The sequence below is a fragment of the Fusarium vanettenii genome (genome assembly GCF_000151355.1).
Source record: "Fusarium vanettenii 77-13-4 chromosome 8 genomic scaffold NECHAsca_17_chr8_1_0, whole genome shotgun sequence".
NCBI classification, from domain to species: Eukaryota; Fungi; Ascomycota; class Sordariomycetes; order Hypocreales; family Nectriaceae; genus Fusarium; species Fusarium vanettenii.
In genome coordinates this window covers 726,535-750,242 of record NW_003315868.1, presented here as the reverse complement: position 1 = coordinate 750,242, position 23,708 = coordinate 726,535, and the positions used below count along the sequence as shown (strand labels likewise).

The window sequence follows — 23,708 nt, the reverse complement described above, 5'->3', positions numbered from 1 at the left end:
AGATCAGGTGAACATGCCAAATAGGGTTGCGATGAAATGGCGAGTGTGACGGTGATAAAGCTCGTTCGAGTCCGGGCATGTTCAACGTGTTGTGTGAAGACATTTATGATTCAAGGCCTGTATTTGTTAGTTTGCGCATGCGGGAATTGACGGAGGAAACTGACCTGCTCAGCTGAGAGTCTTTGTTTGTCGTAGCGGACTAAAGAAGCAACAAGTTCTCTAAATTCAGCATCCACGTCCGGGAGGATCACGTCCCAGGGGCGTGAAGGAAATACTGTCCAGAGCTGGAAAGGAGATATCTTAAACTCCTTTGCCTCAGGCCAAGTCTCCGGGGTAGGTGTACCAATGGTCTTGAAGATACTAAGAATCAGTCCCAGCTGGTTTCCATCCTCATGCACGGCGCGAGACTCAAAGATGGGCTTGGGCGGGTCTCTAATGGCTTCTGAAATCATGACGCCCAATCCCCACATGTCGACTTCTGGCCCGTATGACTTGTTTCCGAAGAGGACATCTATCGCTCGATAAGCTCCTGTCCCGATGTCGAGAATCTTGTCGTCATGTGGCTCAGATTGGGCCGAGAACTCGGGGTGCCATACAGTGCCAAAATCGGAGAGATAAGCTGGACCGGTCGGAGAAGCTAAAAGAATGGCGGATGGCTTAATGTCTCGATGTATGATTCCCTGCGCATGAATATCCTTTAACCCCTGAAGAACGTCTCCAAAGATTGAACGAGCTGCGTCCAAGGGGATGGGCCCTTTGTCGAGAAGATCGGTGAGAGTATAAGGCATGAAAGGAAAGACGAGGACGAATTGCTGCTCTTGGTCGCGAAAGGTTTCGAGTAGTTCAATACAGGGAGACCGTAGAGTCTTGAGGATCTTAGCCTCTCGTTGGGGATTGTGCGGCTCGATGTTCTGGTAGGCGACAATGACTTTCAGAGCTTTGTCACCAGAGCGATAGACCTCAGAGGTGACGCCCTCAGAGATGGGATGGCAGTTTCGATAGGAGCCAATGCGAACACCAGATTCCTCCTCAACCTCAGCCTCATCATAATCTTGGGCCTCTTGTCTGGGCAGCGGTGTCGAGGTAGGCTGACATGCGAGGTTGTACTCCTCCTAGGCGTTGTCAGCGGTTCCCGAGCCCTGGGCTGCCGCTCGAGGCTGCATCGCGGCGCACCTGAGTAGAAGAGATCTGGTAGGCGGCCTGTTCTATGGCGATGGCCTCGCTCATACTAGTCGTGGCCAACGAATCTTGGCTAGGGAGTGCGTGTAAGCGGTCTGTGACATGCTCTGGTAGGGGTCTGCCTGCTTACATCTTTTGTATGGTCTCGTACCGCTGGGAAGCCGAAAGAGCGGCTTTCCATTCAGGCAACCCGACAGACGCCATTGTTTGCTAAAGAGTCAGGCCTACACCCGATCTCCTGTGTCTCAAAAGTTTCGTGTGACTCTTCAACGGTCAAGCGTGGTCTCGTATAACGGCACGTAATTGGGGCATCCGGTCAATTGTGGTCGACAGAATGTAGAGAATCCCAATTTCCCCCGCTTCGACGGCTCAATCGCTCCCGCTGATGAACAAGGGGCAAAGATCGACCTAGCTGGGGTTGTCTCAAAGACGTTGACGTATGGCGTAGAAAAGGTATATGTGGATGTATCCGTAGAGCTGAAGCAAGAGGCGGGAGTAGGCCCGCAATTTCATCCAGCAGAAACAAGGCCCTAAGATTGGACAGGAACAGGGGTTTAGGGCGTGAGACCGTCGATTTGCTTGTCGCAGTGTCAAGAATAATGCTGCAATGCCCTTATTGAAGCTTCGTTTCACGGTGTAGGTGCAGCACTGTCGTGAGAGCTACAATAAGGAGGTACCTTGGGTGTGAGGTCATGCTCCTGTTCTCGTGACCTCGGCTCGGGCAGAGGAAAGTGAATGAAGCTCCCCCCGTGCTCCCGCATCTTCTCCCCGTCTTCTCGAAGCCCACCAACCAAAAGCTTCATCCAACAGCTTCACCCAACCAACGGCATCCAAGCTTCTAGCGTTGGGTCCACCGCTTTGCTCCGCTGCCAGCCCGGTCAAGCCCATTCAAGGCGAGGTCCAGTCACCAGCCGAGAACCCAGAGCCCAGCCCCAGCCGCCTGTCTTCGCCTTGGCCTTGTCCCTCTGTCTGTTGTCAGGTCCGTCCAGCAGCTCCGTCTTGCTTCCAAGATTCTATTCTTCCAACCTCGCATCGCACAGCACCGCATCTTGGCTTGGATCTACGCACAAGAGCCGCGTAATATCCCTCCCCTTTCTTCCGACTCGTCCCATCCTCCCGTCGACATTGTCATCTGCGACATGACCTTTATGGTCTATTAACAATCCTATCCGTCTTGTCCGTCACTGCGCTTGCTTGCTTCCCGACCAACCGGCCGACCCATCATCACCGAACCAAGCAAAACCTCCCTGTCGCCTTGTTCGTCAACCCCGAAGCTTGACCGACCCCTCTCGCTCGCCCTCGGCCTCATCGCCATGCGCATCCTCTCCTCGAGCCATTAATCGTATACTTAATCATCTCCCCCCTACTTCCGCACCTATATATAATTCCACCATCCGTTTGCGCCGCGCCGCTCCCCAAATCGGTCCACCATGGAAGACATGGCAAGGGCCGAGTATCCCGCCATGCTGGTGAGGCAATCCCATCCGCAGCCAAGACTGCAAAATGCAAGACGCAGAGTCTGTTGCGGAGCTTTTACTGATATGCTTCTTTGCGCAACTCATAGGCAGCTCTCCAGCCCGGCCAGGCGGCTCATACCCTCTCAGAACGAGTAAAGCGCATGTCCCGCATCAACGTCGAAATTGCCGACTGGCTCCAGGTACGCCGACCTCTCGAGAGGGATGCCAATGCCCACGCACAGACCTGGGGTCATCCCGTTCCATCCAGACGGCATACTGACTCTCAACCTAGGAGCGCCGTCGCGTCGAGGAGCAGTATGTTCAGGGCTTGCGCAAGCTCACTGCCTTCAAGGTGCCCAATGCCCAATCTGAGCTAGGGTAAGTCTGGCCGCTATGCAGTATCATTATGACTCGCAGGCTCATAGTTGCCATAGTGTCTTCCAGGCCCCATGGAACCGGATCATCGACTCGACCGAGAGCATCGCTCACTCCCACCATCTGCTCGCCGATCGCATCGAGAAGGACATTGAGCACCCCCTGCGCAATTTTCACATCCGCAAAGACTTCCAGAACATGAACACCATGGCCAACAACCTGGCCACCGTGGCAAGGGACCTTGAGGAGGCCCAGGAGCGGTCCGACAAGCTGAGTAAGAAGGGGGGTCGTGCCAACACTCAAAAGGTCGATGCCGCCTCGTCCAAGCTGGAGGCTGCTACCGGACAGTGGGAGTCGCAGGCGCCCTTCATCTTCGAGTCCCTCCAAGCTCTCGACGAGTCGCGGGTCAACAATCTGCGTGATCTCCTCACCCAGTACCAGACTCACGAATCCGACCAAGCCCAGCGCGTCCAGGAGAATGCAGTCGAGACGCTCGCGCTCATGCTCGAGATCGATACGGACAAGGAAATCCAGTCATTCGTGAGCAGGGCCACCCAAGGCAGGGCCAAGCTTCCCACGAGGACTTCAACGCGACAGTCATCCATTGTCGGCACCACGCCTTCGACGCCAGTGCCGCCAAGCACTGCTGGTAGCACCAATGCGCCCACACCAAGCGTCCAGGCGCCTCCTACCCCTGCTGCCGCTTCCTCTACCGCTCCCGACGACGATGTGAGCGAGAACAATTCGGTTCCACAAGAGCCCAAGCCAGGTAAGTCGACTCCTTGGCATGTTGTACGCTTAGCTAACATCTTCAAGGCGGCAAACTTCGCCGTCTCGGCACCATGTTTGGTGGACGAAGGCGACAGAGCATGCACGCTGGTTTTGGTCAACTATCCCCTCAAAAGGGCGGCCCTAGCTTTGGCAGGTTGGGAACCAGCCACAGTCATCATGACCGCGGTGTCTCACCAAGGGGCTCTTCGACTAACCTGCAGGAGCATCACCGACTGTCCTCTCTAGCAGAAGCACCTGATGTGCCCAAGCTGCCCGCGAATATCGACCAACCACCCAAGCCCGAGTCTACGCCGCACGAGAACACGAACGGAGTGTCGCACAATGAAGGTCTCCTGGACAGTCCGATCCCACACACGACTCCAGGCACAGTCAATGGCAACCATGAGCCCGATTTGTCAGATGTTCAGCCGCCACCAGGACCTCCTCCTTCTCACAAGCCAGAGGAGCAGCAATCGACCCCTGTGGCAGCCGCAGCTGGAACTAAGGACTCAGAAGGCTTCACTGTGCCGCCACCGATGAACGACCCCATCTCGCAAGCTCAGAGGGAGGCCCAGCAAGAAGCAGGCGAAGACCCCGAGCAACTGCTCAAGGTCAACATTCAACAGACACCTGTGGAGGAAGAGGACCCGGATGCCAAGCTCGCCGCGCTGTCGAGTGTTGCCAACAGCCTCAAGATCGGACCGGCCACCCGTCGCACAGGCACCGTAAGAGGTCGCCGTGACGTCCGGCACACCGTCTACGTCCCACCGCCTAGTATGCCCGAGAGCGGTACTGATTCCTCCGTGGGCGGGTTCCCTGTGTCGCCTTCATTGCCCGCTACGTCCTTCACAAAGTCCGGCACCGTCGCTGCGCTAGCATCCGAGGCTAGCATTGCTGGAACTTCAGATACGCAGTCTGTACGATCGGGCAACTCATTGGGAAGCCTCGCTCACCCCAAGCATCCTGATATGACGGCTCCCGGTCTGAACTCGTCCATCATTGAGAGCGTCTCTGCTGTCTTTGAAGAGGGTGGCATCAAGTCGGCATCCATCACTGGTGAAGTTGCGTTTGTCAACAACCCCAGTGAATCAGGCGACGCAAAGAGTAAGTTGCAACATGAATTCGTCCAGGGCATGTATTCACATGAAGCAGGTTACGAAACCATCCGTATCAACAACTTTGCAGCACTTGAGCGCATTGGCCCTAACCGCATCTTCGTGCAAAACTCATCAGTTGAACACCACGATCAGTTCTCCCTCGACGTCTCCCATCTCACCAAGACAAACACGGCATTCTCCTATCGGGTATTTGCTGAGGAATCTGGAAGCCCCTCGCTCGGTCAGCATGCGCCCTTGCTCTTGAAGCTTGCCTGGAAGCCTCAAGGAGACAAGCTCGGCTTGCTACTGCAGTACCAGCTCAACCCATCCTTCAAGTTCTCTGCGCCTGTAACGTTACACAACGTAGTCATCGTGGCGACGTACGAGGGCCGGTCAAGCGGCGCTCAGACGAAGCCTGTGGGAACACACCTAAAGGACAAGCACTTGGTGTACTGGCGGGTAGGCGATGTGACGCTCACCAACGAACCCCACAAGATTGTGTGCCGTATTATCGGCGCCGAGGGTACCGAGCCTAAGCCAGGACATGTTGAGGCCAGATGGGAGTACACTGCCTCTGGAGATGATGTGGTAGGAAGCGGCATTTCCATCTCGAGACTCGACGAGGGCAAGGGCAAGGCGAAGGAGCTCACAGAAGATGACCCCTTTGCCGACGACAGCGCAAGCACGACGGAGCAGAAGTGGGTGGACGTGCCAGTGGTGAGGAAGCTCGTCAGTGGCAAGTATGAGGGTCGGTAAGGGGCCATGAGCCATAAACTGAACCTCGAGGTGTGATTCCCAAAGTGCATGGATAGAGGCCCGAGGAGGACACTGAAGAATGTTCCTCGGGCGGCGCATTGAATAGCGAGCGTGATGGGAGGATAGCCTCCCCTTCTTGGGTTTACTTTCACTCCTTTTTTTTCTACTTTTTCCTTTTTTATCATCTTTGTATGTCATACTGTCTCTTGTTCTTTTTTGTATGGGATTGACGGCTGGATGGGTTGGAGCGTGAGAAGGGTAGTAGTAGTATTTTTTGTTGAAAAGCTGTAACCTTGTAGTCACTATCGACTCTACAACAACAATGTCTATATCTCGGCAATATCAAGACTCTTGCTTGGTTTTGTCCAATTGCAACATATAGCACACGGCCTTATTTTTGTTTGGTACTTTGCATTCGCTACGTCTATACTATTTTCCCTTCCTTTTGGCCCTGCCTATAAACGCTCCGGTCCGAAATACTCCAAAACGACGCCGTGCGTTGTTGCCCTTTACTTCTCGCTGTTGCAGCGGTAAAGTAGGCTATACATAGATCTGGGATACAAAATGGAATGCACGTCGTGGGCGACGGTGGTGATATGTACAGGTGTGAGCGTGATGGCTGGAGGCATCAAAAACTCAGGGGCTTCAACCCTTGTCTACTCAGACTTGGTGGCATTTCCCTTGGCCTTTTGGCTCTCTTGGCCCTTCTTCCACTTGGAAAACTTCTCGCCAAGGTATCGCCACGTCCGTGAGAAACCGCCCATCACTAGTCCCTTGATGCTCTGTGTTGTGCTGGGCCAGTTGACTGTATGCTTGATCACGGTGCGCACCGTCTCGCGCAGGTTCTCAGGGTCATCGGTGGCGATGCGACGCTCGAACTCGCCTCCCTGCATGCGATGAACAGCGCGGCTTTCCTCGTCGGAAGTAGCCTTCATCAATTTGTTGAATTCGCCCCGAGGGATGCCAAACTTCTTCTGGTACTGGAAGTAGAGGCGGGAGCGGAAGGTCTGTGGAAGACGCCGCACCATGTTACCGCGACGGACGGGATCCATATCCTGCTCCAGAGTGTTGACTGCCTCAGGGTTGAGAATCCAGTCCTGATCGTCGATGCGGCAGGAGCCGGAAAAGTCGACATTGGGAAGTGTCTTAACTAGGGGCGCGTAGAGGCGGCGGAAGTGAACAATGTTGTTGTCAACAATGTTTGTTACCTTGCTCTTATTCTCGGTAGGTAGAGCCATGCGAGGGTCGCCAAGGTAGCTAAGGCCGGCGATGGTGCTGTAGAGCTCGGCCTCTGTGAACTTGGGGGGCAATAGAAGGAGGGCAGTTCGAACAGCAGCGATGAGGTTGTGCTGGTTCGCAAGTCGTACACGGGGATGGTCACGGAGAATCTTGACGGGCTTCTGAAGACGGCCAGCAAGGTACAGGCTCTCCCAGGAAGAGAGATCGGTAACGAGGTTGTCAATACTTGTCACGCCGTACTTGATGAGCATTCCATTCATCTCAATGTACGGGTTGAAGTAGACTCCAGCGCCCCAGTTCTGCACGCGCGAGACGAAGCCGGACCCCAACGATGCGATACCGGAGTAGTGATCCCGATGCTGTTTCATATTGATCGAATGCCAGTGCTGAGTATGTGTCACTCCAAAGATAAAGTCAATCATCTTGGGAGAGCCTTTTTGCGACTTGACCAGAGCATCGGGTGGGTTGGGGTGGACAGCACGGAAGGCGGCATCGGAGATGCTCGGCTTGGAAACCTCTTGAGGAAACACGCCAGAGCCGTATGCGAAGCAGTATACAATGGGAGCATTGAACTGCCGCAGCATCAAACGCAAAGCCTCCTTCAGCTCATAATTAATGATCATGTGTTGGTTCGCGCCGAAAAGACGATGTGGCAGGTCGTCAAAGGACTTTATAGATGTGTCGAGATCTTCCCAGTCGCTGCTAAAGACATTAATCTTGCTGCTGGACTGGGAGGTTGAGGATGCGCTGCTCGAAACGGACGTGTCGGAGTCTGTCGTCGAAGTTGCGGAACTCTCGGAATCGCTAGGGCTGTCAGGCCGCTTGGACGAAGTTGACGACCATCGTGACGAGATCAACGACGAGGTGGACGGTTTCGAGTAGAGTTGACGGGCATATGGGTTTCGAAGGGATATAGCTCGGGTGGTCACGGAAGACTAGAGGAAGCTGTTAGAGGGGACAACTAGAGGAGGCAGGGTTAAAGCTCACCCTAAGGCCAATTGAGGCCATTGTTTATAATGAGATGAAATCTATTATCAACGAAAAGTGTTTGGGTACGATTATGGTTCCAAGATGAGGTCGAGGGAGAGTAAAGGCAGCTCAAGCTGCAGCGGCGTTGAGACTGCCTAGTCGCATACTCGATCCGGAATCGGGGAAGGGAGGGACAAGAGATCTCAGAGCAAGGTCCCCCAATGGCAGTCGCAGAAGAATACGTCAGTGGATACAATAAGAGCCCCTTCTCTAGGCAAGGACAGACGAAGACTGCAAAAGATCGTCGGAGGCTTGGGGGGAAGCTTTTTTTCTGCAAGCGAATGATGGAATGAAAATACCCAACGTTAGCCGTCACTTTCTCCCCTCCAATGCCGAGCGGATGGAAAGGTGTGGGTCACGAGCCACAAGGAACGGCTGCGGGATGGCCAATCACGTGCCATCTTGGCTTTACGGGTACAGGGTCCCATCCTCTTCCCGCCCAGGTACGTACCGCTACTGGCCGAGAAAGGCGGGATGATGGATGCTACGTCACTTGGCGATATGGCCTTGGCAGATCGGAGCTTGAGAGGTCAAGAGTTGGTAAACAAGATGCGTCATTGATCGAGAGATTGTTCCTGGTTTGCGTTTAGCTTTGCTGATTGGGTCAGGGACAAAGCGGTTTGTTTAGATCCACGTGGTTGACACAATGCATCGCAGCTCAAAGACAGGCCAGAGCTTGAAGCTTTGGAGCTTAAGGAATTGAAGCTTCATGTCTCGCTGCCCTGTTTTCCCAGCCCTTGGAGACCAATGAATAGAACCAATTGAATGTTTAATACATCTGTAGTCATTGGTCATTCTCACTGGGACGATTAGGGGGAGATATGTAGTGTTAATTGCTAAGCTGGTGGCTATGATCATGCACCTTTGGTAAATGGCAATTGAGTTGCAAATCTAGACGATCAGGAATAGATCTGCGTTAGCCATGTAAAAATGTAGGACCAGTACAAGCAGCAATGGAAGAGAAGCCGGCACTCACACAATATTTAAACATTTATAACGCTATTTTCAACAACTCTTCATCCCAGGTCATTACTAACTGGATATCAATTTCATCGCATCTGACTGTCACAGCTACCCTGGACTAATAGTGCGGACAGAATTGAGATGGAAGCTATTCCTGGGACCCATGTCAACCTCCAGCTGTCTACTGTATCACTATTGGTATCAATTGAGGATAAAAGCATTCTACAACCTAATTTGTTAGCTCTGGATGATCTCTAGACCCGTTATGCCTATCATCCGTTCAACACAAACATGCTGGCAAGCTGCCCACACAAGGATCATCAACATCACGTGACCCACCAGCTGCTGTGGTGATTGCAAACAAAGCATTCAGGGACGCGCTTCCCGTCTCACAAGAAGCAACCTCACCACCCGCCACAAAATGCGCGCCCATACGCCTGACGGCTCTGGAGGCCGAAGGGTCTCTTCTAGCAACAGATTTCGAGCTAGCACCTCTGCCATCGGGCGCCCTCAGAGCAATCTAAGAGAGTCCAGGGTAAGTCAACAACATTCCAAACAAAACAAACATTAGTTTTGCCATCACCACCACCATCAGCATTCTGACTTGGGGCATTCTTAGATATCCTCTTTCCGAGCGAGTACTCAGCCGACATACAACTTCTTCACTGGCGAATCAAACCTTCCCCGTCCTTCCTCCCGACAAGGCCATACCGCCGAGTCTGTCCGCCCGGGTTCACGCGACAGTTTTAAAGAGAACATGGCGCCGCCCGATGCCGACGAGTATGAAAAGTACAGAAAGGAGATTGAGGCCTTGAAGGCCGAGATTGGCACCCTGCAATATCGCATGCAAACATCCGAACAAGAGAAGGAGATTGCTTTGTCGCAGCACAATAGCAAGCTCGAGCAAGCGCGCCGACGAGAGCAGGATGAGGCACAGCAGCGCCAGGCCGCCGAGGCCGGGCGCGAAAAGGCAACCAGCCAAACTGAAGCGCTTCGAAAGGAATTGGAAGAGTTGAAAGAAAACATTGAAGGCGACAAGAAAGCACTGGAGCGAAAAGCCCGTGAGGCAGAGGACGAAGCCCGCCTACTGCAGGAACAGTTGGAGGACTTGTCCACGGCCAAAGAAGAGGCTGCGCGCATTGCTGATCGAAAGGTTACCGACCTGGAAATGCAGATTGCCGCATCGCAAAAGTCGCTACAAGAATACGAGCAGGAGATTGACCAGCGAGAAAATGTTCTCCAGCAAGCCCAGGCTCAGCTGGCGGAGAAGGACGCACATATCGGCAACCTTGAGGCGGACGTACTACGACTTAAAGCACAGAGCGGAGATGCCGAGACGATGGAGATAATCAGACAAGAACTTTCCGAACAGGTTCATCATATTCGAAACCTTGAAGCGACCAACCGCGACCATCTTTCCGAACTCAAGCACCTACGAGCATTGAGCAAGGCGGTCGAAGTCGTCGAGGAGGAGAAGCGAAGCCTGCAGCGCAAGCTCGAGGCAGCTGAAATGGTCGAGGCAGAGCTTGCTGAGGCCCGTATACAGCGACAGAGACTCGAGGATGAGCGATTGGCCTGGTCGGCATACTTGAAGAATGCGACCGAGACTGGTGACAACGAGTTTGATTCTCCGGAGGCTGTGGCAAGGGCGCTTGTTCAGGAGCGTCTGACTACGGCATCGTATGTGGAAAAGTTGGGCGCTCTTCAGGCCGAGATGACGGCAACACAGAACACCATCCGGACGCTACAAGACGAGAAGGCCCAGCTCAAGACTGAGGTTGAGAATGCAAAGACATCATCAAACGCCAACAACACTGATAAAGCTCGACTACGACTTGAACGACAACGCGCCCTGGCTGTCAAGGAGGTGGAATACCTTCGAGCTCAGCTCAAGACTTTTGATACCGAGGATGAGACAGTCCAACCGGAGCAGTTTGATGAAGCCCGCGTGAAGAGAGTCCAGGAACTCGAGGATCTGGTGGACAAGTACAAGATGGAAGTGCAGAGTCTGCACGCTGAGCTGTCATCCGTGGAACCATCTGCTACAGGCACACCGCAGCCGGCAACTGGCAGCAAACGCTCCCGGCCTGAGGATGACAATGCCCACGAGCAGCTTGGACAGCTTGCGCGCAAGAATCGTAAGCTGCAGGAGGAGCTGTCTACCGTCCAGACCAAGGTGGCGTTGCTGGAGAAGGACCTGTCAGCCAACCGCGAGCAGCTGAAGGCTGCAAAGAAACAGACGCAGACTCGTGTTCTCTCCCTCAAGTCCAACCCGACATCGGACTATGAAGCCATCAAGCGATCCACGCTAGAGGCCCTCCAGAAGGAGAACCAAGACTTGCTGGCAACCCTTCATTCCAAGACTGGCAACTCGTCAGTCCCCATGATTCCCACTTCTGTGCTCTCAGCGATGGAGCGTGAGATCGCGGCTGCCAAGGCCGAAACTGCGTCGGCCCAAAAGTCGGCGCGTCGCCTCAAGGAAGTTTGGGGATCTAAGTCGCAAGAGTTCAAGGAGGCCATTTTCTCGACTCTTGGCTGGACCGTCACCTTTATCCCGAACGGCAAGATGCGGGTCGAGAGCACATTCTACCCCTCACAGACAGATGAGCATGAGAATTCGATCGTCTTTGACGGTGAGCGAGGAACAATGAAGGTGGGAGGCGGCCCGCGAAGTGCATTTGCGAGAAGGATCAGTGATCAGATTGGGTTCTGGGTGAGGGAAAAGGGGTGCATCCCAGGCTTCTTGGCAGCGTTGACGCTGGAGTTTTACGAGGAACATACACGGGCGTCCAAGCCTTGAGGGAAATGTCGGCAGCGGGGATAATGTTAATCGGGATGGATGAGATGACGACCTATACCCTTGTACATATAGCCATTTACGTTATCTGGGAGTGCTGGTGTAGACAGTTGCTCTTGGCTTGAGTGGGGAGTTTGAACTGCTCAAAGGCATTATTGCCAGGCGTTTTGATTTCAATTATTGATCTTTTGGTGTATTCTTTGGACGAATGAGTTGAATATTGGTCGTACGAGTTTAGTTACTCAAACTCGAGTTACTCAGACGTGGTTGAAGCCTAGATGCCTGACTTGCCGACTCTCACTCTGTTGGTAAGAATCTAGACGAGAGGTGCCTGCTGACTTGCATACAATGTCTTGCTTCAGCCTCAACTTATTGCGTACGCAACTCTGCCCGTTGCCTCTCACTTGCATCCTCCCGCTTCTCAGCGGACCTGACCCCGTCAATCCTCCTGCCTACTTGAGCATGCCGTGCTACACGGGCAAATTAAAACAACAAATCCTTGTGTAACTCGGAAGACGCTAAATTTATCCCGTTATGCTTAAAGGGCAAACGGGGGGAGGTAACCGTGTTCGCGTAAGCGCCCGTGGCTCGTCCCGCATCCCTGCTCGAGAGGCAGTGCAAGTTCAAAAGTGCAAGAGTTTGAATCCGCCGTGCCGTTGCGGAAAGGAAGTTTTGTACGTAATGTGAAAGGGGAAAGAAACAATATCATTGTTTGGTAAAGGGGCTTAGTTGCGTCTTGTATGCAAGCCAATTATGCTGAGCGTCGTGAGGCCATACATACACTTTTTGATCTATGGCCTGGGATCGTCAAGGGATCTTTACGGGATAGCCAACCATGTAGCCTGGCCTGCTTAGGCCCCGCTCTTCCGGGCTTGCTTCAGAGCCCCATCAAGGTGGTGGCTGTATCGAATGCCTGCCTCACTTTCAACACCGCCTGATCCGATCGTGAATCACATAACGTTGTTTCTCTTTCGGAGATTGCCTCTCTCGTAAATCGGCACTGTCTGTGAAACAATGGGGAGCAGGCCATTTATATCCATGTAAACTATGACTGGGGGCAGGGGAGGTGGAATACGGTTTCATGTAACGCTCTGATATGAGGATCGTCTTTGGAACGGTGCACATATAAGACGGTCGGTTCTTGTCCTCGAGTTGGACTCTTTTAGTGAAGGAGGCTGTATAGAAGCTTGTTCTTCTTCACTGGCGACTTTACCATGCGCTTCTCTACCGGCAAAGTGGCGGTTCTCGCCTTGGGTATGTGACTCTTTGTTTTACTGGCGAAACAATAGCTGACAGTGACTCTAGCTTTATGCCAGTCTACCTACGCTTACGGTCTCAAGGCAACCATCCTAGCGGATACGAACCGCGACGGAAAGGTTGATGTCAAGGGCGACTCTGACATCAAGGCCAAGACAACTTGGACGCCTGAGAGAGGAGCCTTGTTTCTTGCCAACATTGGCGATACGAACCAGCGATGTTCCAAGAAATGGCCTTCCAGTCAGGAAATCCCCTTTGAAGATGGCGAGACCTACTTGGATGAGTGCAACGATGCTACCGACAACGTGCAGCGCAACCCTAAGTACCTCGCTCCCCTACGAACGCTCCCCATTGCGAAGCTCAGTGCTTCTGCTAAGGGCAAGGTTCATGTCACGAACAAGGTTGCCGCTAGCAAGGTTCGCATCTTTGTCAAGGAGGGAAATGAGTGGACGTACGTGGGTGCCAACTACACCTTTACAGCTGAGGACCTCAAGGGTGGTCTTGAGCTTGGCATTGATGCTCGTGATATCCGTCGACCCAATGGTTGGGACGGTAAAGCTCAAGTTCATTTTACTGTCTCGGACGGAAGTCAGAAGGCTACTGATTCTGTTGCTTTGCGGGTTGCTCCTGTCTTGACGCATCACCATGCACAGCTCGCTGAAAGAGTGTTTAGCACTGGTGCTGATGGAGACGGTGCTCAGGGCAGATTCGTTGCCGACTTGCAAGACAATACTGCTGCTGCGGGCATTGATGAACCTGTCTTTTTGTTTGGCCATGGCGATATCTGGACTCAGGACTTTTTTGAGCCTGGATACACGAGCATTCCTGGACCCGATGGACCTATTGTTCTTCGAGTCATGATCCGTTCTGTGCAAGCTTCTCGTTCTTCCGGTCGAGATATCTTCCACCAGCTCCGCAACGACAAAGTTGGTGCTGTGCAGCACCATGGAGACGGCGACACCATCGACTCTACTGGTAACCTGGAGACGATTCCTCCTTACAAGTACAAGGGGAAGAGCTACCCCGCGGGCCGTGTCATCCAGGGCCAGTGGGAGGGACGAAAGCCCCTCATGTTCAACTTTCTTACGGCCCAGCAAGTTCAAGATCCCCTTGCTCTCGACACGGCTTGGCTCGCTGTCGGTCATGTTGATGAGTTTCTTCAGTTTCTGCCTGCTGACAATGAGCGGGGATGGGTCGTTGTCGTTGATGATCCTGTTGCTGGTGTGGAACTTCTCAAGAAGGCTTCCAAAGAGGGACATGGAAGCATGAAGGCTCTCTCGCGACCTCATCTTCCTGGTGAGGACCCGGTTCAGTACTGTCTTCCTAAGGAGACCATCGATCAGGTTCTTAAGCTGGAGAAGTTTGAGAGCATCAACCAGATGGCTGCCAAGCGTATTGAGGGAAACATTGCTATTCTCAAGCGTGAGACAGGTCTTACTGATGATGAGATTCTTCGCGTTCCTGCGACGTTTTACTACGCGTTCGCTGAGGGTTGGACGTGCAGTATCAACCCAAACTCGACCGCCGGTCCTACGTTTGGGCCTACTCCCATCCCTACTCCTGACCCCTCTGCAACCCCGAGCCCTTCCAAGCTCAGCGCTGGCTCTTCCCTTAGCAAGAAGGCTGTTAGTGGTGGCCCTGTCTTCAAGGCCAAGTCTATCATCGAGGCAGCTCAACCCCATGGTCCTGTTCAGCTTGGACGACGTGAGGTGGACCCCGAGACCCAGCTCGTTGCCTTTTATCCAGGCACAGTCAACGGTGTTGTCTTGGCAGACTCGTTTGTCCTCGCTCCTAACCCTTGGGGTCCGGTCATTGATGGAGAGGACATTATCGCCAAGGCTGTGCAGGAGACGTACGCGAAGGCCAGCTTCAACGTGACATTCCAGGATGACTGGTTCTCTCATCATCTGGGCATGGGAGAGGTTCACTGCGGCACCAACACGTGGCGAACTACGGACACCAAGTGGTGGTGAAGTTTTGTACATGAACTAGCAAGGCAGATATGAACGATAGGCACATAGAGGAATTCACATTGAGCAAAATAGCATCATAGTTTCGTAACAGTTGGACGTGAGGAACAACATGTACTGATGGCCTATGGCTGTCCAAGATATCTAGAGCGGTCTATCCAATTAAGTACAAGAAGAAGTTTAAGACATTATCCTCAAGAAATAAGGGGCGTCATCATGATTCCATCTACTCAGCCTCCTCCTCCTCATCGTCACCGCCGCTGGGGCAGACACGGTTGAGATGGATATCATCCAGCTGGATGTAAAAGGCGTCAGGGTTGTTCTTGCACGACAGCTCGAGCGACAGGACTGCCGTGTCGCTAGAGGGGACGACGGTGTTGTAGCGCTGGACGTAGGTGTTCCAGGCGTTGGCGTCGTAGAAGGGGTCAAAGTCGTCAAAGTTGACACCGTCGAAGCGGACGAGGATGTCGCACTCGTAGAAGGGGAGGTGATCGCCCTTGGCGACGTGGTACCAGTAGCCGAGGGTGTAGGTGGCGCCGGGGACGAGGCCGGTGACGGTTTGAGTCAAGCTGGCCTTCTTGTTGCCTTGGGGCCAGCGGACAAAGGCAGAGCTGTCACCAGAGTGGCTGGGTCGGTTGGCCTTGTTGTCGACGACGCCGGACTTGCCCTTGAAGGTCCAGTAGGTGAAGGCCTCGTCACCCTCGAAGCCACCAGCGTCAACAACGTCGGCGGTGTAGCAAGCAGGGGCATCGCTGGTGGTGGTGGACTCGGCAGTGGTGGTGGTAGACTCAGCAGTGGTGGTGGTGGTGGTGAAGTCAGTGGTGGAGGCGGTCTCAGAAGCAGTGGTAGAGGCAGTCTCAGAGGCGGTGGTAGAGCCGGACTCAGTCGAGGAGGCAGACTCAGTGGAAGAGGCAGACTCGGTCGAGGAAGAAGCAGTCTCTGAGGCAGTGGTAGAGGCAGTCTCAGAGGCCGACTCAGTGGAGGTAGAGGCAGACTCGGAAGCGGACTGAGTAGTAGAGGCACTCTCGGTTGTGGAGGCAGACTCCGTGGTGGAGCCGGACTCAGTAGAGGTGGAAGCAGACTCCGAGGCAGTGGTAGAGGCAGTCTCAGTGGAAGAAGAGGCGGTCTCAGAGGCAGTGGTGGAAGCAGTCTCAGAGGCCGACTCAGTGGAGGTAGAGGCAGACTCGGAAGCGGACTGAGTAGTAGAGGCACTCTCGGTTGTGGAGGCAGACTCCGTGGTGGAGCCGGACTCAGTAGAGGTGGAAGCAGACTCCGAGGCAGTGGTAGAGGCAGTCTCTGTAGTAGAACCAGCCTCAGTGGAGGTAGAGGCGGACTCAGAGGCAGTCTCAGAAGTAGAGGCAGTCTCGGAGGCAGTCTCGGTGGTGGAGGCGGACTCGGTAGCAGAGGCGGTCTCAGTGGTAGAACCAGACTCAGTGGCCGTCTCAGTAGCAGTCTCGGTCTCGGTAGCGGTCTCAGAGGCGGTCTCGGTGGTAGAACCAGAGGCAGAGGCAGTCTCGGTAGTCGAGGCACCCTCAGTGGTGGAACCGGACTCGGTGGTAGACTCGGTGGCGGAGGCAGACTCAGTAGTAGAGGCAGACTCGGTGGCGGTCTCGGTAGAGGATTCAGTACCAGTCTCGCTGGCAGTCTCGGTGCCAGTGGTCGACTCGGTCTCAGTGGCAGACTCAGTAGCAGTCTCAGAGGCGGTCTCGGTGCCAGTCTCGGTAGAGGATTCAGTGGCGGTCTCAGTAGTAGACTCAGTCTCGGTAGCGGACTCGGTAGCAGTCTCGGAGGCAGTCTCTGTGGCAGACTCAGTGCCAGTGGCCGACTCGGTAGCAGAGCCAGACTCAGTGGCCGTCTCAGTACCAGTCTCGGTAGCGGACTCGGTGGCAGTCTCAGTCTCGGAGGCAGTCTCGGTCTCAGAGGCGGTCTCGGTGCCAGTGGCCGACTCAGTACCGGTCTCAGTCTCGGTAGCGGACTCACTGGCAGAGCCTGTGGCAGTCTCGGTAGCAGAGCCAGACTCGGTGGCCGTCTCAGTACCAGTCTCGGTGGCGGACTGAGTGGTAGCCTCCTGAGTGGTGGCCACAGTGGTGGGAGAAGAGACAGGCTCACGGATATCACCATCACCAAAGTCAAGTCTGTAGTCGTTGATGTTCTGGGGAGTGACCTGGTTGGACATGAAGATGGAGTCGACAAAGAGGGCAGCAATACCACCAGACGAGCAGCTGGCGCGGATGGAAAGAGGAGCCACCGAGGAGGGGACGTTGGTGGACACCAGGGCGGTGTTGTAGAAAGCAGCGGTACCGGTGCTGTAGATGAAGGTGGTGAAGAACTGCTGAGAGCCAATGAAACCCTCGAGTGTGCAGATGTTCTGCTCGGTAGGGGCAGTGAGGATGAAGTAGAAGAAGCGAACCGTGTAGGGAGTCGCGGTGTTGAGGTCGGACAGCTCCTGGCTCAGGCTGGCCGTGTCGCCGACAGCTCGCTTGTGCTTGGTGGGAGTCGAGCTGACGGTGAACTTGACGCAGTTGTTGTCGTTGCTTCCATCACCCTTGTAGCCTCCAGTCGTGCTGCCCTCAGCACCGCCCTCAGTGGTGAAGTTGGGGACGTTGCTGGGATCCTCGGGGTCGAGGTCATGGAAGCCACCGTTCTGGCAGATGTTCTTGATGATGCGAGGACCAGTGGTTTCGGTAGAGGACGAAGTGGCACCAGAGGATGTCTCGGTGGCAGAGCCAGTAGCAGAGGTAGACACAGTGTTGCTAGGTCTGCAAGGACCGGCGGCAGCAAGGTCGAAGCTGCCCGAGAGGGCGAGAGCCGCCAAGGCGACGAAAGAACGCATGATGTAGGGGAGGAGATTAACGAATGAATGAACGACTGAACGAGGGAGTAGAACGAGTGAATGGCCGAGTTGGACGGTTGAAGCCTCAAAACCTCTCTTCCTGAAAGCGGGAGAGAGGGAAGAGAGGAGTGATATATACCAAAGCCAAGACCGATAATATTGGGCGATGACCTGACTCCTCAATAGACCCCTTCAATAGTCCTGCCTAAACTGCCCCCTAACTTTTTGTCAATATTGTCAAGCTTATTGCTTATCAGGATCCGTAAATGTCATGGAGATGATCCCAATCTGGCGGCGCAGCTGACGCCTCTCAAGTCCGTTGACCAAGCTATTGAGTCTAAGTGCGCCGCCAGATCCGCAAAGCCGACGGGCTTGATACCTCGTAAGGGCAACGCCATTTATGTGTGGCTTGCGGAAAAAAGAAGTAGAGGAGCCAGAGCCTCAGTGGCATTTTGCTTGGACGTTTTGTAACATTTGTGTAGATTGTGGGTTATCAAGAAAGCTAAGCCCATGTTGAGATCTATCACTTTGAAGATCTGGGAATAGTTGCAACGAAGATCACAACCAAGCTTCTTTACCCACAGGTCTCACCCCCTAGGACAGTCTTCCTTCCTCTCTCAGCAAGGATCTTCTAGACTAGAGACCGTTGCTTCTTCCAGGGACGTTGGTCGTGTTCCGGTCCCCGCCCGGTGACATACCCGAAGGCCTGGAACTGGGAAAGCCCGCATCGAATAAGCGCCAGCAGATTCGATAGCGCCACAGACCCTAGCCCACAGCTTCAGCCTTCAGCCCCTGGGATGTTGAGCCAATGCCGAGAAACCGGGACCTGCATCACTAGGTTGTGAAATGTGGAAATGAGGGTTTTCGTCTGTTTTTTCTCGCGCACTCGCGAGAAGCCGTCGGGACGAAGCGTGCCGTGGTGGGAAAAAAGCCATGGGAATCTTTGACCAAAAGCCACACCCGAGATGGAAAGGGGCATTCTAGTAGACGACCGGTATTATGACGTGCTCCGTGTTTTCTATGGGATTGGCCCGTAGAGCTTGGACATGGGGGATCGTCTAGGGCTGGGGGGTTAGTTAGTTCTCTGGTTATGTCGAGACTATTTGTTTCAACTATAAGAGACTAATTTGGACTGATTTTTTTTCTGCCTTCTCTGCTCACGGCATTTTAATACGAACTTGCGAAGGGATGAATGTGTTTAGGCTGCTTAGCTGTTGGTTGTCTGGTTGGATGTGACTGTTGTGCAAGATAAACAAAGAAAGATGAAATTACTGGTTGATTTTTGGGGAGGCCATGTTGGTATCCACGTTTGAGAATGAGGTGAGATTGGTTTTTACTCGTCAGGTCAAAATGGCACGCTTGATTGGCGTTACTTCCTTTGAACTGGCAACTGGGCAGCTGGGCATGTGCTTGTAGAGTCGACTGTGATTGCCTGCAAGATGCAGGTGCTTTGGGAAGCTGCCTGGGGTCACACGTGATACACCAGCTGTCAGTGCCGGGTAGCTCCTCTACTTCCTGTCAAGTTGGCATGGAAGAAGAGAGAGAACATGATGCTTTTCTTACCGACATCAACAACAACATCATCATCATCATCATCAAAATGTTGGAGATAAACAAAAGTCTAGAGCTCACGACCACCCCCTCAGAGGTCACTGTACCCATACCAAGATCCAGCATCGATGCAAGACGAGCAGAGGCAGAGCGAGAATTAAGACGAGCAGTGGAAATTGGAAATCAAAGAAGGATCAAACGAAATCGAACGAGGACCCTTCGCAGAAGCGACTACCACGCAATTCTACAATACGTTGCCCCGAAAGAGACGCCGACGCTCGAAATTTGCCAGTCGCACAGTGAATGCAAGGTTCTCGAGCCCTATATCACGAGCAAATACCGGGTGTGCCTCTTCGCTACAAGACCTAGATACTACCACCCCGAGTGCTTCGAGGACAGATACGACGTCACATGCATGATCCCGAATCATTTCAAGGTGGAGGATCCCGAGACGTGTGGGCTCATGGCGCAAAAGTGGTTTCAACACAATAGGCTTGTCAAGTTGGATGTCATCGCCGAGTACATTATGCAAGACTACCTTTATCAACTTGGCATGTTGGAGGATCAGCCGATGCCTGAGTTGAAGGACTACACGACAGAAACGAGAGATAGATGTAGTCTCAAGGATCTGGTGGACAGTATGACGCGACTGCTTTCGTAAGAAGGCTCAGGTTCTTGCAGGGTAACCAGACTTTGCGGGAGAGCCAAGAAATTGTGCAGTAGATGTTTGCTAGGATAGGAATTGGCAGTCTGGGACCAGTAGAATTAATGATAAAAACGGCGCGCGATATGGACCCCTGGCGTTCTTTTTAAATTGTGCATTGCCTTAAGCATGGATGTTGTGGGGTGTGGGGGAGCAAGGAATGAAGGGATCGGTATGTTCCGAGAGAATCCTTCAAAGTCTATTTCGATGTAATTGGCCTATGGTGAGTGACTACCTATTCCATATCTTCAGTCCTTGTCTACTTTTCAGTGCTTCTCGAATTCCTATAGGCTTGAGGTTGGGGTGCTTCCTGGAAATGAGCATGTATAGGAGTCGATAGTGATAAAGCTGACCTTGGAAAGACAGGAAGTATCATCAACACGGTGGTCTCAAATATAAAACTGTTGACTAGATTTGTATCAACACCACCCACTGACTCGTCTGTTTACGCTGGCTGTGGTACCCGTCCTATTTCGTCCATGACCAGGTTCAGATCCCTCAACATCTGCTGATACGCCTCATCCAGGTTTAGAATCTTCTCGGCCAGATTCCTCATCCTATCCCCAATCAGGGCTCGGTCATAACCACTATCGCCCAGTGCACCCAAGTCACCCCCCAGCATCGTAATGGCCTGCTCCAGTTCGTGACGTCCGATGGATGGACCCTGGACGTGTTGCCGCATCACTTGCACTATGAAAATGGTGGCTAGATCGGTGCGGACCTCCTCAAGGGCTTTCTTGACCTCCCTCAGCGCGATCCGTCCCCTCCTGGCCCTGTCCTTGGCATTCTGGTGCGCCACCATGGCCTTATCTTTCCTCACTTTCTGATCCAACGTGGCGACGACGCCGACGCCTCCCACAATGCTGCCCCCAGCTAGAGTCTCTGCCAAGAGCTTGGTGAGGATGTCGGGTTGAAGGATGGCTGCGATGACAATGGCAGCCACACCGAGAACCCCGGTGGCAGTTGCAGCGTATTGCCAGGTTTGATGTTTGATCACCTTTTGGTCCCACTTGGTAAATTCCTCCTTGTCGACAACCTGCATCGACTGCTCGTATCTAGAGAGATGAACCATGGCTTGGCGCAAGTTCAGCATTGTATCAACGATACCTTGATTCGTAAGGTCTGAGATGATGCATTAGCCCTACATGCAGTAACATGTTGATCTGAGACATACTCTCTCCGTTCGATAGCCGGGTAAGCCTGGGCTCGAGATTCCTGGTAATGACGTGGAGCTGCTCGAATGAATGCGCTGCGTTGTTCACTGAGGCGAGAGACTCGGCCGAGGTTTCATCCGGGGATGCCACATCTTCGCCCTCTTCGACCGTCTTTCTTGCCTTGGATCTTATGTCAGCACCTATCAGATATGACCGACTATGGCCACGAGCAACACTCACTTTCTCAAGACCACCTTTCAACCATGGTAGTTGAGAAGTGAGTTCATGCAGAGTTGTGTTAGTGGTAGCGAGTACGTCGCCTGCCTTTGAGATGTCTCCTCCTTCGAAAACCTTGAACGCGCAGACAAGCGCACTCAATGTGCTGAGATTTATGACCCCTGCCTGCAATCTGGGTACGAAATTCTGTTAGCCTCGGGGCGGTAGAGGTGATTGAGTACTTACATTTCCATCATCTTGTCTTCTTGGGATACCGGGTTTGGCCTCAGGTCTCGTTGCAGGCGAAGCTCTAATGGGAAGAGGATAAAGCTGTGAGCATACCGACGCTTCATGTCTTCACCTGTTATTTCCTCCCCGTCCAGAGTTGCGTAGATGTTCATTGCATGAGGGGCACTTTGCAGCCCAATGACGAAATACTTGTACACAATTTCGGGAGCAATCTGCCTGAAAATGTCTCGGACGCCAGACTCAGGATCTCCTACCGGGTCGGCGTAAGTGGCCTTCCTGTGTACAAAATCAACCTGCCAAGTCAGCGTGGTTGAACCAGTGAAGTTGGCTAGGTGGTTAATGAATCTACCTCTACTGGAGCATATTCATCTCGGCTTGAAACGTCGAGGGGCTCTATCACATCAGCTGGAAGGATCCTCCAGTGTTTTTGCAGAGCCTTTTGAGCGAAGAATCCTGCCAGGTTGCGGTTGAACTCTGGACATCGGCCCCGAACGTGGTAGTGTCAGACCTGCAGACGAACAGTGACCTGGGGGCCATGTTCAGGCTCGCGGCCGAAGCCAAAGAAAGACATGGAGAACGGGAGTAGAGTAGGTAGGTTTTCAGTATGTCAGCATGACTCTACGGCTTCGGGACGCGGGGTTTATCAGCTCGAGCCCAATGTAATATTGGAAATCAGGCTCTCTGACATGGCACCAATGGACAACACAGAGCGGCCAACATAAAGCACCTCGGTGAGGGCTGGTCGAGAAACACGGCTGTGGTTTGACGAATGGTGTGTCTCGGCAGAACTCCATTACGAAGGGGGATTCGTCATCATGTGCAATCTTGGCATGCACTTGGAGATATGAGCTGAACAAAGTGCAAGTCTCGGGTGCCTATGAACAAAGGTGTTGATAACTCATGGACGAATAAGGGGTGATGGTAACCCGTTGTGGTGTGTAGGGGGGGCGGGCATTACTCGGCCAGGATAGTAACTGCTAAGGAGAACCTCTGGAGATATGGAGTTTGTCTCACAGCACAAGTACTTTCTAACCGCAGCGACCGGGATGTCTGTAGCACCCTGTAAGCCGCGGAGTTTCACAGGGGCCCACTCAGCTGCACCCACGTCAACCTCCAGATATCAATCAGGCTGCGGCCACAACTTCCCTTCATCACCATCAAGAAGCATCAGAGCAGGCACGATGGATCAGAGCGAGAACGCGGCCGATGAGGTGACAGCTCTTGCTGGCCCTCGCCAGCAATATGTCGTCGCTAGACGGGCCTCGGCTGCGCCGTTCTGGAACGCAGCATCGCCAACCGAGAACGAAGGCGACATCTGGGAACTATTTGAAGTCTATCGCCGATCGGCGAACCGCTACTTGAACCAGTACTTTGACTGCCTGGACCGCCTACGGGCCTCCAGCGCTGACATCAGCGCGGGTGGTCGGTCACAAGGTGCGTTTACTCCTGGACTTTAGTTACACAGCTAATCTCCATCTCCATCCAGAAATCGCCATTCGCGGAAACTCTGAGGGGGAGAGTGACGTCTGGCTGCTGAAGATCTCGCATGACAGCGCGGTACGAGATCTCGTCGCACTAGACAAGATTTTAGACAAAGCCAAGAGTGAAGGAAAACCGCGAGGGAGAGACATTTCTCCAGCCTTAAAGTTGTGGTAAGCTTCAGGGTACTCTTGGGATCAACTTCTCTCGCTGACGCCCGACCTAGGACTTTTACATGTTCTATTCTGGCCTTGATTATACCCAAGAAGGTGACTCCGACCCTCTTCCAAGTGCCCCCGACCTTCTTCCAAGTATCCCCGACCTTCTTCCAAGTGTCCCCGACCTTCTTCCAGGTGTCCTCGGTTTTCTTCCAGGTCGGCGCCATTGCCGGCGCCCTGCTGCTCACTTCCCGCATCTTCCGAAAACCTCCTCGGGTCAACAGGCTGGACCCTGTGCAACACAAGGTCCTGGACCTGATCCGTTCGTTTGAACAAGATGCGATGAAGCAGCGAGATCGGGGTGAGGTTCTTATCTCTCCTGTGGACTTGGATACATGAAGTTAAGAGGCTTGGCGTGAATAGCGCTGTCCCTGTGGGCTTGGTGTTGATATACTTTGTATTTGTTGAACATGTT

General features: G+C 53.4%; 9 protein-coding genes across 9 annotated transcripts; 5 read left to right on the top strand and 4 right to left on the bottom strand.

Moving 5' to 3' along the window:
- Positions 1–110: 110 nt before the first annotated feature.
- Positions 111–1,383, bottom strand: NECHADRAFT_46260 (uncharacterized protein; the record flags this gene model as incomplete). Its single annotated transcript, XM_003046935.1, has 3 exons — positions 111–1,112; positions 1,174–1,252; positions 1,310–1,383. 3 exons carry the CDS (start codon positions 1,381–1,383, stop codon positions 111–113), a joined length of 1,155 nt encoding a protein of 384 aa, XP_003046981.1.
- Positions 1,384–2,609: 1,226 nt separating this feature from the next.
- NECHADRAFT_62621 (uncharacterized protein) lies at positions 2,610–5,913 on the top strand (the record flags this gene model as incomplete). Its single annotated transcript, XM_003047101.1, has 6 exons — positions 2,610–2,648; positions 2,744–2,836; positions 2,929–3,014; positions 3,071–3,780; positions 3,828–4,886; positions 4,935–5,913. 6 exons carry the CDS (start codon positions 2,610–2,612, stop codon positions 5,633–5,635), a joined length of 2,688 nt encoding a protein of 895 aa, XP_003047147.1. The 3' UTR covers positions 5,636–5,913.
- A 378-nt stretch (positions 5,914–6,291) lies between these two features.
- On the bottom strand, positions 6,292–7,882 carry NECHADRAFT_45931 (uncharacterized protein; the record flags this gene model as incomplete). Its single annotated transcript, XM_003046934.1, has 2 exons — positions 6,292–7,809; positions 7,862–7,882. The coding sequence occupies 2 exons, from the start codon at positions 7,880–7,882 to the stop codon at positions 6,292–6,294; spliced, it is 1,539 nt and encodes a 512-aa protein (XP_003046980.1).
- Positions 7,883–9,287: 1,405 nt separating this feature from the next.
- On the top strand, positions 9,288–11,666 carry NECHADRAFT_46006 (uncharacterized protein; the record flags this gene model as incomplete). Its single annotated transcript, XM_003047100.1, has 2 exons — positions 9,288–9,401; positions 9,486–11,666. The coding sequence occupies 2 exons, from the start codon at positions 9,288–9,290 to the stop codon at positions 11,664–11,666; spliced, it is 2,295 nt and encodes a 764-aa protein (XP_003047146.1).
- Positions 11,667–12,958: 1,292 nt separating this feature from the next.
- On the top strand, positions 12,959–14,893 carry NECHADRAFT_46439 (uncharacterized protein; the record flags this gene model as incomplete). Its single annotated transcript, XM_003047099.1, has 1 exon — positions 12,959–14,893. A coding segment is annotated over one exon (1,935 nt), but the record flags the coding sequence as incomplete, so codon positions are not given.
- A 223-nt stretch (positions 14,894–15,116) lies between these two features.
- NECHADRAFT_83506 (uncharacterized protein) lies at positions 15,117–17,723 on the bottom strand (the record flags this gene model as incomplete). Its single annotated transcript, XM_003046933.1, has 1 exon — positions 15,117–17,723. One exon carries the CDS (start codon positions 17,721–17,723, stop codon positions 15,117–15,119), a length of 2,607 nt encoding a protein of 868 aa, XP_003046979.1.
- A 1,600-nt stretch (positions 17,724–19,323) lies between these two features.
- On the top strand, positions 19,324–20,307 carry NECHADRAFT_83505 (uncharacterized protein; the record flags this gene model as incomplete). The annotated part of the gene is made up of 2 exons (XM_003047098.1): positions 19,324–19,931; positions 20,268–20,307. The coding sequence occupies 2 exons, from the start codon at positions 19,324–19,326 to the stop codon at positions 20,305–20,307; spliced, it is 648 nt and encodes a 215-aa protein (XP_003047144.1).
- A 115-nt stretch (positions 20,308–20,422) lies between these two features.
- NECHADRAFT_83504 (uncharacterized protein) lies at positions 20,423–22,133 on the bottom strand (the record flags this gene model as incomplete). The annotated part of the gene is made up of 5 exons (XM_003046932.1): positions 20,423–21,099; positions 21,152–21,311; positions 21,372–21,540; positions 21,594–21,872; positions 22,105–22,133. 5 exons carry the CDS (start codon positions 22,131–22,133, stop codon positions 20,423–20,425), a joined length of 1,314 nt encoding a protein of 437 aa, XP_003046978.1.
- A 644-nt stretch (positions 22,134–22,777) lies between these two features.
- On the top strand, positions 22,778–23,632 carry NECHADRAFT_83503 (uncharacterized protein; the record flags this gene model as incomplete). Its single annotated transcript, XM_003047097.1, has 3 exons — positions 22,778–23,030; positions 23,083–23,248; positions 23,302–23,632. 3 exons carry the CDS (start codon positions 22,778–22,780, stop codon positions 23,630–23,632), a joined length of 750 nt encoding a protein of 249 aa, XP_003047143.1.
- Positions 23,633–23,708: the final 76 nt, after the last annotated feature.